General features: G+C 29.0%; 1 protein-coding gene across 2 annotated transcripts; it reads right to left on the bottom strand.

Moving 5' to 3' along the window:
- Window positions 1–490: 490 nt before the first annotated feature.
- LOC121232330 (bifunctional TH2 protein, mitochondrial) lies at window positions 491–4,452 on the bottom strand. Of its 2 annotated transcripts, none has more exons than XM_041118087.1 (6): window positions 3,815–4,452; window positions 3,589–3,697; window positions 2,462–2,752; window positions 1,950–2,367; window positions 1,544–1,810; window positions 491–1,277 (listed from the first exon to the last, which is right to left on the bottom strand). In XM_041118087.1, the coding sequence occupies exons 1-6, from the start codon at window positions 3,994–3,996 to the stop codon at window positions 859–861; spliced, it is 1,686 nt and encodes a 561-aa protein (XP_040974021.1). In that variant the 5' UTR covers window positions 3,997–4,452; the 3' UTR covers window positions 491–858. The 2 variants fall into 2 exon arrangements, with proteins under 2 accessions (XP_040974021.1, XP_040974020.1); XM_041118086.1 differs by having other exon boundaries at window positions 491–1,280; window positions 3,815–4,425.
- Window positions 4,453–13,346: the final 8,894 nt, after the last annotated feature.

Raw genomic sequence — 13,346 nt, forward strand, 5'->3', positions numbered from 1 at the left:
GGGTGATGGCCGACCAGGCTACCGATTGCGCTAATGGCAGCAAGGAAGGAGGAGAACCGATGGCTTCGAAATTACAAGACGAGAAAGAAAAGTGAAAAGATATAAAATTTGATTTGCTAAGTTTATAATATAAAAATTTTTATACAATATTCAAAATTATTTACAAATCCTCTTAAACTTTAAATAGGAGGATAAAAATATTTCAGCATGCTCAAACTCATATATTTCTACCCTGAGTACAATATCAATATCAATCGAATTAAAAATTATTCGACTATAATATGAATTATTAAGATATTAAATTTTATAATATATATATTAAGGAGCAAATGCTATACTCATTTTTTATCTTCGTACCAAAATTTTTTTTTTTTTTGGTTAGAAGTAAAACATAAATACTAGTTATTATTTAACATATATAGTTATATAATTAAAATATTTTGTGCATGAAACTATGAACCAGCAACATTGAGAAACATTTAACAATAAATTTGCAAACGGAAGAGAAAAATAACTTTATAGAATCATAAATCATACATATGTTCCTCTTGAGTGTTGTAAAGAATTTATATCTTTGACATTACAACAAATCAGAAACTATATTTTTGCTTAAATGCACCTCAAAACACAACTGTGCCAAAACATTGTATACTGAACTTGCTTCAGTAACTACACAATTATACCTGAAATACCAGGACCTGTATAATGAATTTCTGTATGGCAGTCCCTAATGCAAGAAGGGGGAAAAAAAAAAGGAATCAGGGCTGACCTGTGGACCTTGAGAAAAATTAGCCACAATTGAGATTAAATATAAAATAATATAAATAAATATATGACTGTAAATTGCTTCCGAGGGGTTTATGATGATGAACCCAGAATAAATGCATGTATCTCATCCCAGCTAGAGACTGTATATAAAGTGCCGGAAAGTCTTTTCCAATAAGAAGACCCAACTTCGACCACTTCTCTCTGTTTTGCCACCAAACCAGAGAACAACGGCACAAAAGAAATGCCAAACTGTTCTCCCAATCGTCTCAGGGTGGGACTTGATCCCATCACGATACCTATGTCTGCTTCCAGCAAGCAGAGTAAGTCACCAACTGAACCTCCTATATAAACCGTCAAGTGCTGGCCATCTTCGTCTCTGTTGTTTAATATGTTATTGAAAGCTTGGAGCTTTTCCATGGGAGACTCTAGCTTCTTAATGATTTCCCCTGTGGTGGTAGAATCTTCACAAGATAACTCATTGGAGTGAACATTTAGTGCTTTTACATCCCCTGCTAAGAGAATCAGGAGGCATTAAAAGCATTACTTGGCGACTGATTGTCTTTATATTTAAGTAATTCAAACTATCATAGATAGCATGGAAGCATGATAAACAATAAGCATGAATTCCTTATCAATCATATTGCATTGCACACTACAACATCCAAACTCCAAATTTGGCTTGCAATAGAAATTTCTCTAATAATTAGGTACGGTATAGATGTAAGTTTATATGCAGATGTATTATAACCCGGCTTGTTAGCGTTCTAGTGATTACCTGATGAAAGTGCTGAACGGATGAGATCCCCACACCAACAATAAGAAAGTACATGTATGGCAGCGGTGAGATTTTCATTTTTCATGATTTTCTGAATAAACCCTTTACAACCATCTTGAAAGATCAAACGCTGGCCAGCCCTTTTTATATCCTCTTGATTTAAACCCTTAAGTACTCCTGACTGAACCACTCTTGAATTTGCAGCCTTCTCAAAATGTGCAAATTGCTCAAGAGCTTCACATAGACCTTCATAACTGAAAGTTTCCGCTGTACAAGTATTTAACACAAAAAGCTAACTTTAGTAATGTATCCTCTAAATAGTATAAAGTCATTAGCAATTCTTCCCAAAACCATTCTAGGCTAACAGGGTCTAAAAATCAAGAGGACTGCCAAGCATTTATCAAACCTCTCTCAGTTGTTGTGATGCTTTCTACACATTGTTCAAACTCTTCGGTATACTGGGCAGAAAGAGCATCCCATGTGCTCCTCAAATCAGCTGATGACATCCGAGCAAGTTGGGTTTCAGATCCATCAGGGTCAGCCTTTGGCCTTGTTATGATTGCAATCTCTGCCAATATAGCAGAGGAATCAAAAGCAGTGCAAGTCAAGTCGAAGTCACAAAATATGGAGAGTTCACCACCCACAGCGGGGTCTAGAGTACGAGACAAAGGGACCACTGCTTCCTGTAGAATTGGTTCAGATGAGAAAAAATCTACTTCCAGTCTCATAGATTGATGGTAGAGCTTTTCTATGACATCTAGCTCTTCACCAGTTAAAGATATGCTTAGAGTATCCAGCAACTCTTCGATGCGGAAAGCATAAGCCTGAAATCAGAATTGAGCAAGGTGAAATTCTTTTCCTAACAACCCAAGCAAGTTTTCTAGTTCAGTCAGCAAAAGTAATAATAATCTGAAGAACCTCAAAATTTTCAGAGCAATAATGATCAATCCACTTCTTGTAAATGTGAGTGCTATCATTAGGATCTAGAAGAGCTTGGATCTCTTTATTTATGAAGGCAAAGAGCCTCATGCAAGGTGCGATAGCGCCAAGTGTATAAGCGGCAACCTTTGTCTTCTCAAAAGGGGTTGCAAGTTTACCCGGGACTCTTTCGCCTTCAATTCTACCAGAAGCTGTTGCCGACAGAAAATCCGTATACTTCACTGTTGCATTTGTCAAGCTTCTCTCTTCTGGGAGTTCAAAGCCCCATTCCTGCAGTGTAGGTCCTTGTCAAAATAGAAACTTAAAAGTACCCCACTACATACATGAAATGGAGAAAGAAGAGACATACATTGGAGTCAAATATCTGTCTTGGTCCAAATGGTTACTATACCGAACAGGAATGAGGCAGTCCAAAATCTATTCTCAAACTACGGAATCTTAACAGTCCAAAATCTATTCTCAAATTACGGAATCTTACATTGGAGGATCTCAAATTATGGAATCTATTCTCAAATGTTTACTATACACTGGCTCTAGAGCTTAAAAACTCCACAAGTGCCCATACCAACATAAAAGAAAATCTATAAGCAATTTCTATCCTTGCAACATGTCCATTGAACTATAAATAAGGAACTGAATCAGTTACATTACGTATCTAATTAAAGAAATGCATCAATTAATCTAACCCATTTACTTCACCATTGATGTGTAAGGTAAGGCTATAAATATAAAAGTATGTTAGAATTTTGCAAACACGACTAATATGGCAAGTTAGCAGCATCAAATACAACTAATAAACCTGAAAGACCTTCATTAGCATGAGATATGAAGTTTAAAAGATATATTATATAAAGAGAAAACAAATCAGTAATCACAAATAAAGTGGTTTGTTCATCATAAACACTAGTTAATATGTTTTTCATTTTCTGTTTCTTTTTTTTTTTAAATTCTTTTTGCTAGTTTAAATCCAAAGAAAATAGCAATAATGTGCCTGAGTTCTAAGTATCATAATTTCAACAATAATACTAATTACCGTTCGTTTTTTTCTTTAAAAGAAAAAAAGATATTATAGAAACAGTAATAAAGAAGAGAAAAATAGAGCTTACTCGGACAAGAGAGTCGTGTGATTTAAGCTTGGCTTGAACATATTTCCTTAAATTTCGTATTGCCTTCTTGTCTTCGTCATCATCAGCGCATTCCTCCGCTAATTCATACCTGAAAAATTCACAAAAAAATATAAATATAATTTATGAAAAAAAAAGAGTCCGAAAATATTAATTAGTGTAATGATTAAGGTTGTAGCAAGTGATTGGAAATGGAAGGAAGTCTCACGCGTGAGCAAAGGCATTGAGTAAATGAACATGTTGAGAGACATAGTGGTGGAAGGAATCGGCGCTTAAATTGCCAGCGGCTAAGCAAACGAAGAAAGGAGTATAGTTAACAAAAACCGATTCGCTCCTGAATTTGTTCCACAACTTCCCGGCGATCCCTCCTCCGACATCCATACCTCCCATTTCCGTACACCGCCACGCCGTCGTTTCGATGGGGGAGAAGAATATACCGATGATGGGATCGGAAGAGATGGTTTAAGAGTAAAGAAAAAAAAAGGAGATTTGATTTTGGAGATTTGGACCGAGTAACAAATAAACACAGGAAAAAGAGAGTTGGTGAATTGATTAATTTATACGCTTGAATTTTCTCTCTTTTCTTTTTAAAAATTTTAAGAAAAAGAAAAAGGATATAGTGTGAAATGGCGGAAAGTGAAGAATGTAGATTAGCGGCCGGCGGTCAACGGGAAGGGAGACATCGAGTTCTCGTGAGTGAGAGACTGAGTCTGATCTGTTTCTTAACTTTCTTTCCCTCTTTTCCATCGAACAAACTACGGCACATTTTATGCTCTTTATACGCGTTTGTATTTGCTAATTTCTCATCTGTCTATTACCATTTCTCTTTCCTCTACCATCTATTTTTTCAAATAGGTATTGAATAATTACAGTAAAATAATCCTTTTTTTAAATTAAATTATAAATAGTAATTTACCCAAAAAAAATATTTACTAGATTAGATGGGTTGAAGGAAAAATGACCGAAATTAGCTGGAATTTTCATGTGATAGGCAAAATAGTGTTTTCAAGTGGAAGCTCTCTCTGTTATTTTTTAACAAAAGCACTCTCAACAATAAATTCTTTCCTCCAAATCAGCAAAAACGCTTCTAGTAGAAAGCTCTTTTCCCCCAATGTTCATCTACTTTCAACGGCTATTTAATTAGCCGTTGTTCCTCCACCCCCAACTTAATTAGTCATTGCCTCTCCTCTCATGGTAAAAATATTTATCTTAATATTTTCTTAAAATGTTTTTTCTAATATAAAGTATTCATTTTTTTTTCAAAATTATCAATGGCAAGTTCTGTAATTCGTCATGATAAGAACCACATTTCCGTCAATAAATAATTTTCTAGAAAATCATCCACCACTCTAATATTAAGAAAGCGAAAAAAATTAATAACTAATATTTTATCCCTACAGAGTAGATAAAGTTTCGATTATGAATCCAATTCAATTTTCCAAGATTCGAATATACGAATGGTGTAAAAATAGGATTTTTTTAATTTTAAATTAAATTATTATTTAACATCTCAAAATATTATTACAAAATAATTAATTAAAAAACTCAAAAAACCCATAAACCCTAATTTAAATAAACAAAACCCTAACATTTAGAAAACGATGCTAAAAAAATAAGGGGAAAAGAGCTTCTTGCTGGAAGTGTTGTTAAAAAATTGGCCTATTCCTATAATTTTTCATTCAATCGGCCTAGACCCGTAAATATTTTATTTTTTTGGCATTTAATGGTAAATTAGTCAATAAAATGCTAAGATAAATAATATATTTTATGATAATTTTTAATTTTAATTGAATAATTAGAAATATATTTTTTTTAAAATTAGATACACATATATTAATGGTATATGTTTAAATGTATTAAATTTATTTATTTATTTGTAAATTTAATTGAGATAAATAAATTCATTTAGTTATGTTAAATTAAAATTAAAAAATATAAATAATATTTATCTTTATGATAATTTTTATATTAGGTTTTATTTTTAAATTTTAAGTATATATAAAAAAACATATAATTTAAATTAAAATTTCTACGAAATTTTTATACAAATTTATAATAATATTAAATTATTTCTTTTTATATTTTTATTTTTTATTTTTTTAAAAGTATCATTATTTAAATCAATATTTCAATAAAACTAATAAGTGTAATTCTTTGTTAAAGTAAAATTATAAAAATTCTCCGTATTTTACCAATTTAACTTTTTTTAAAATAATTATTTTGTTTATTTTCCAATCTTTTCCATTAATATTTGTAATATCATTTTAAAATGTGTTATAAATTATAAAATTTACTATTACAAAATTAAAAGGGTGAAATAAAGGTAATATTTTTAATATATATATATATAAATTTTATAAACAAGAATAATATTGTTTGTGCATCCAAAGTTTACAATTTTTATAGAAATTTCTTAAAGAATATAATACGGTAATCACAATATGCATTTTCTCAAATTAAAAAATACATCAACAATTATTGATTAATCAATCAAAAGCATTACTAATTGAATATAAATGTGTATGAAAAATATTAATAAATTGAATATTATTCCAACTGAAATTGGAAAAAAGAGTGAGAAGAAATGCATGAAAATCACTAATAAGTTTTGGACTTGTAATGCAATTAAACCATTTCATGCATTTGGGGAAAAAAATTCAGAAAAGAAAATATGCTGTAATGTTTTAAAATTTAACGTTTTAATCAATATTTTTATTAAAGAACCATAATTTAATTATGTTTAAAAAGTTGATTGTCAAATTCGACTCTTTTTAAAAAATTAAAGATTAAATTTAACTTTTAAAAGATAAGAACCAATTTGATAAAAATGTAAATGTTGAAGGGTATATGGTAAATAAATAATTTAAGTATTTTATACTATTAGGATGTATTAAAATGGAAATTGAAAGGAAAGATTAGGATGGGTCAAAGTCCAAACATACCGACAATTGAGAGCAACTTGCAACCAATAATCTTTAATAATAAGTTGTTACTTTCAGCCTTTCACTTCTATCAAATGTTTCAAACCCCTGTTTTGTTTTATTTTATTTTATTAATTTAGTATATGAAATTTGAATTGTGGTTCGTATTTACATATGAAATTTTAATTTCAACTCAATTATACACATTTAAAGAAATAAATATATATATGTTTATCTTTATATTGTGTATGTAACATATCAACATAAAATAATGTTAATTCAGGTGAAAGTGCCATAAAACCCCCATATTATATCTTGAATTTCATTTTAGCCCCTCTACTGGCAAAATAGGTAAATTAACTCTTATACATCAAATGAGTAAGCAAAACAACCCCAGCTGAAAGTTAGTGTTTATATATAAGATATAATAACAAATTTAGCCTTTAATATTTACACATTTATTCAATTTGACCCGTCTTTTTTCATTAGAAGTAAACTAGAAATTTTTTATTTAATAAGGCCAAAGGGCCAAAAAGGCCTTGGAAACAATTTTTTTAAAAAAACCAATTAATCTCTTTTTGTTATGAATACTTTATTAAGTGGATGTCAATCATGATCAAGATAAAATTTTGGTATACTTTAAATTCTAATTGTTATCAGAATTAGACCTCTAATTCTTTTATACTTCTTATGCCTATAAATATAGACTCTAACGAAACATTTTAACCACCCCTTTTAATCAATAAAGCACATTCTCTATTACTTTCATATTTTCTTTATTTTTTATTCTCTCCATCTCTCTTTATTTTGTAACACATTATCAACACGATCTTGCTCAAAGTGATAGTTCTTTTTATCGACGATCAAATTTATGCTCCATGATTTTCAATTTCTTTGACGGTAAGATGCAAAGTTTTTACAGGAAGTTTCTTTTATTTAATGTTTCATTTCTGATTATTATTTTTCATTCTTCTTTCATTATATGTTATCGTTGTTTTGATTAACTTATTTTACTTTTTGTTCTTAAGGATGGTAAAAGATTTGATATCGTTATCCATATGAAATCAAGAATATTTTCGAACTATCTCATATCTTCTAATGATGACAACGATATTAAAGATCTTCAGATATATTTTACTATGTTTTATTTATTGTTTATTATAATTGGAGACTAATCATAACAACATGCATAGATAGATTTTAATTTGAAATCTCACGCATGTTTGCGATAGTAATTATGAAATAAAAAAATCTATTAGGATGTTTATAAGTTTGTCCTACTAGATTTGTTGCATTCCCCGAAGTGAATGTAAACATAAAGAAAATAAAAGATATACTAATGAACCACTAAAAGTGGGAACATAGTAATAAATAAGAGAACAATGAGAGTTCTCAAGATAACTCTTTAAAGGGTAAAGATAACTTATGTTATCAATATGTGATATGAAATATTATTGGCCACATATGTGGCATATGCCCAAATATTTTGTTTCTGTTAATATTCTTTGAGAAATGATATGAAAATGTAGGAATGAATTCTATCATTATAAATAGAAAATATTTATCTTATTTCGTATTGAAACAAACAAATATTATTCTAATATTTGATAGTACAAAATTAGTTGAAAGCTCTAGAAGAGCTAATATATCACTATCTAAAAAGCACAAAATTTATGATGGTTAATGCATTACTTTTAAAAGTTATTTGCAATGGATCTCATATTGAGATTATGAATGAAGAAAAGATTATATTTCATATGAATAAAAAAGAGGATTGAGTTATTAATTTATAATATTTATGATATTCTTTTGTCATCATCCAGGGTTGAAAGCAAAATATTTGACTGAGAAAGATCTACTCATGAGTAATAGAATATGATAATTCTATCTAAAACTTATTATAGTTGGATGCATCTAAAGTTGCAAGTATTTTTTAAAAACTGTGAGTATAACTCTACAGTATTCAGAATAAGTTCTCAATTAAAATTTCATGGTAAAATATTACTAATGAGAACTTGAAAGAGAGAAAACTTATGTATGAAAAGTTATTAGTTATATACATGTTATACACATGGAAAATAAGATCTACTTTCAAAATTTGCTATTAATAGATTTTGGGAAATTTGAAGATTTTGACATATTCCTTGAAGCGAATACTACATATAAATTATATTTATTGATTTAGTGGCATTATAGAATTCACAGTGATTTAGACATTTCCAGTAGTAAATGTCACAATAGTATTTAACGTGGATACAAAATAAAAAGAATAATAATAAAATTGTCAATTTGTTACAATTTAGTACAATAGAAACACATGTTGAAGTAAACCAAAAGTTACTAATACAAGTGCGTTTAGTACTTGGCTTGACCAGTTAGACTATCCTGGGTCGTATATGATGTGAAAATTAATTGAGAATTCATATGGACATCCATTAAAGAACCAGAAGATTCTTTAATTTAATGATTTCTCATTTGTTGCTTATTCTCAATAAAAAATGGTTCTTAGAAACTCACTAGCTAAAATTGAGATTTAATGTCTTGCATTTCTGAAATGAATATGGGCTCATTCATCCACCATCTGAATAGTTTTGATATTATATGATTTTGGTAGATGCATCTATAGAATAATCACATGTCAACTCGCAACCTATCGTTTGCGAGATTGCTTGTTTAAATGATTAATTTCAGATTATGCAATTAAAACAATTCATCTTGCTAATGTTGGTGAGTTTACATCCCAAGTTTTTAATGATTATTACATGTCAATTAGGATAAAAGTTGAACATCCTGTAGCTCATGTTCACACACAAAATAATTTAGCTGAATTGTTTATCAAATGCCTCTAACTAATAGCTAAATCATTACTAATGAGAATGAAACTTTCTATTTCAACATGAGATTGTATTGATTTACATGTTGTACGCATCAAGCCAATAAATTATAAATACTTCTTATTACAATTTATTTTTGGTCAAGAGCCAAATATTTCCCATCTTAAAATTTTTGGATGTGCGGTATATGTTCCAACTGCTCCACTACAACGCACAAAGATGGTTCATAATAAGATATTAGGAATGTATATTTATATGAGTCTCCTTATAATATTTTTGAGCTATTAAATCGAGATTTAATTATGACATGAGTTGTCAGTTTTTCCAACATTAGGGGGAGAGAAATAATAACTTATGAGTTAGGGGGAGAGTAATTTGAACCGAAAGTTCAATAAGGATAACTCATTACAAGTTAACTATTAGATGTATTTACAAACTTAATAAAAATAACCAAGTGTTATATAAATTGATCGGTTCCAAAGATAAAAAATTCTTCTAGATGGTCATGTAGTGGAGGCGAGTGCTCTAGAAGAGACCCAATACATAACTAATAAGTAAAACTTCAGAAGAGATTCAAGCACCTGAAACTGAATTTTAAAATAATGAAAATAAGATATCTCGATAAGTTATGTCTATTAGAGAAAATGTGGAACCGAATAATAAAAGTGGTCGACAATGATTTTGCATGCAATATTATTATTGAAATAATGAAATAAAATGAGGATCTTGAAAAAATCTATTTAGAAATATAAATATAGAATAAATTGATCAAAATAGAAAGACGCAACTCAAATATAATTAAATTCGAGGAGTTTTTAGATGCAACTCAAAGCCAATGAGGATGCAAATGAAGTGGTTTTGTAAAAGCGGAATAAAAATATAAAGTTTTTCGCTAAGTATTGGTATTGATTATGAAAAGATATAATATTCTTTTGTGATGGATGCAATAACCTTTAGATATATTATTAAATTGACAATTCATAAGAGATTTAACTTGCGCCTAATGATTGTTGTTGCAACCTTTATAAATCACTATGTAGTAAAGTTTATATTAAAATCCTTGAAGGATTTAGAATGCTAGGAGCATATTGAAATTCTCGGGAAATTATTCATTTATATGAATTGAAATAATTTGAACATATGTGGTAAATTTGAGTAGTTGAAGAATGATTATAAAATGATCCAAAATACCTATTTGTGTTTTTATATAAGAATCATGTTTAAAATTTGTTATGATTATTGTTAAATCTCCTGAAGAAATCAAAATATATTTCTCAAAATTTTCCCTCACTCATGATTTTTAAAAAAAATGATAATATAAATGCTTATCAAATACATTCAAATAATCATTTGAAAAACTAGTATTCAAGATTGAATACGTAGAATATGAGAAAATATTTGATGTTTTCATGAGGAAGAATAAATACGTATTGTACTCTTTTTCCCTTAACCGAGGTTTTGTCCCATTGGGTTTTCCTGATAATGTTTTTAATAAGACAACATAGTATGCGTATTATAGATTGTGTACTCTTGTTCCCTTGTTAGGTTTTTATCCCACAAGGTTTTTCCTAATAAGATTTTAATGAGACACATTATCTACCAATGGATATCCAAGAGGGAGTGTTATGAATATTTTATTAAGCGGATGTCTATCATGATCAAGATAAAGTTTTGGTATACTTTTTTGATAAATAAGTTTTGGCATACTTTAAATTCTAATAGTTATTAGAATTAATTTTCTACTTCTATAAATAAAGACTCTGACGAAGCATTGTAACCACTCCTTTTGATCAATAAACTACATTCTCTATTACTTTTATATTTTTTTTGTTTTCTATTCTCACCATCTCTCTTTATTTTATAACACTTTTAAATTTTAAAAATTATTTTTAAAAATCATAAAAATTATAAACAAAATTATAAAATATTTTAAAACTATGATTTTTTTTATTAAAAATTAACAATATCAACTCAATAAAAGAGGAGGGGTAATTTAAAAAAAATCTTAGAACCATAAGAGTAGGGCTAAAATAAAATCCAAGGAATAGTACATGGGGTTTTGTGGTACTTTTACCTACTGATTCAATAATATTATTAGTGAATTGTAAAAATCAAATCAAATTAAAATTTTTTGTATAAATTCACACAAAATTAAATTTACACATTTGATCAAAGCTCATGTATATTTTTATATTTATCCCCTTTTAACTTTTTTATTTATAAAAAGTTTAGCTAAAAAATAAATGAGATTTTGATCAACAGTATAATTGAAGTTTTAGAGATTAGGGTAGTTTAGGTTACATTATATTTATGATATACCCATCATGTGGGTGTAAAAAAAAATGTAATAAATATATATTTTAAAAATTTTCATAAAAATCAATTGATATTTTGGACTTTTATATAAAAATAATATTAAAATATTAATTAATTAAGAAAAATAATTTAGAGAAAAAATTATATACGAAAATGACTCGTTTGTTATTGTGGAAGTCGATGTTGCCTGATCAACCGGCGGCACCATTCTCATTTCCCCTAATCAGTACCCAATCATTACTTTGTAAAAAAATTTGTGCCACTACTGTGTCAAACTAAACTTGTATGTATTTTTCAAAATACTCGTGAAAAATACGAGTATTCACGGTGGAGAAAAAGGAAAAAAATTATTTTTTAATGGGTGTCATCGGTTTGTCAAGCGACACCGGTCAAATTTATTTTTTTAAATATTCTGTCAGTGATTAAAAAAGGAAAAAAATTGGTGCCGCCATTGTGTCAGGCGACACCAGTGGCTATCAGGGGAAAAAAATTTAATGGGTGTCGTTGATTTGTCAGGCAGCACCTTTGATTTTTTGTTTAAATATTTTTTTAATTGGTGCTACTACGCTATCAAATGACATCATCCACTATATATATCCCATCTCCGGTGTAAATTTTTGTATATGTTGAAGTGTTTGGTTTATTGTTGAAATGGTTTTTATTTTTATTTTTTATTTTTTTTCTGTTGAAGAGAGAAAAAAAAGTAAGAAAGATTTGTGGTTAGTAATATTGGAAACAAAAAAAAAAATCAGTGTTCAGTAGAAGGGAAGAAAATAGAAAAAAAATTCGTGTTTAATGTTCGAAATTGGGTTAGAAAGATTTATTTATGCTGGTGTTTTATGGAGAATTTGTGATAGTTTTAAAATATGTTTGAGTTCACAATGATGCAGTTGTGGCTGAAAACCCACACATTTCATTTGTCATGTAGGGAGTGCACCATCGCCTTAAAAGATGTCGCATTGCAACTCAGACTCCTAATTAACTGTAATTATACGATAATGAGTTCAAGTATAGTGTTTAAACCTGCGCATGGAAAACCTTATCGATTGATGGTGGTTATGCGGTCAAGTTTAATGCCACCGAAAGATGATACTTTATAAACCTCATACATGAGTTTGTGTTCATAATCATAGAAAAAAAAAGCGGTTTAATCAACTTATTTTGTCCACCACAATAGTATCCTTAACTTCATTGGCCAAAACCTTTGTTAAAGGTGAGGGCAATAGGACTTTCAAGGAGGAGTGACTGTGATGGTGGAGAAAAGCTGAAACGTGGCTCGGGACGGCAACGGTTGTAATTATTAAAGTGGTGCATGAAAGAAAAGAGTAGAGTGAGAAAAAAATAAAAAAAACACTGAGAAAAAAAAAGAAAATATGGGAAGCGTGTGACCAACACCATGTCATGTGATTATATCAACTATAGTTAGTATTATTATCATACAAGTTAAATTGATAGTAGGGATTATTTTCACTATCAAAATATATGGAATAATGGTCATGACCGTCCGGTGAATTTTTTTCACTATTATTATCACTACTATCAAGTTAAAATATTTTTTACTATTACTACTATTAAGTTAAAATTGTTTTAATAGGTGAAAAATATTTTATTGGATTTTCATGGTGGGAAGAAACCAATTTAAGAAAAAAAACTAAGAGACGTTGTTTAA

The sequence above is a fragment of the Gossypium hirsutum genome, chromosome A07 (assembly GCF_007990345.1).
Source record: "Gossypium hirsutum isolate 1008001.06 chromosome A07, Gossypium_hirsutum_v2.1, whole genome shotgun sequence".
NCBI classification, from domain to species: domain Eukaryota; kingdom Viridiplantae; phylum Streptophyta; class Magnoliopsida; order Malvales; family Malvaceae; genus Gossypium; species Gossypium hirsutum.

Bases quoted from the DNA above. Each gene is read 5' to 3' on its own strand.
- LOC121232330 (XM_041118086.1), bottom strand. From the start codon at position 3,996: ATGGGAGGTATGGATGTCGGAGGAGGGATCGCCGGGAAGTTGTGGAAC. The intron at 2,753-3,588 runs GTAAGCTCTATT...CCTACACTGCAG, and splicing joins CACACGACTCTCTTGTCCGA to GAATGGGGCTTTGAACTCCC. The intron at 2,368-2,461 runs GTTCTTCAGATT...TTCTGATTTCAG, and splicing joins ATTGCTCTGAAAATTTTGAG to GCTTATGCTTTCCGCATCGA.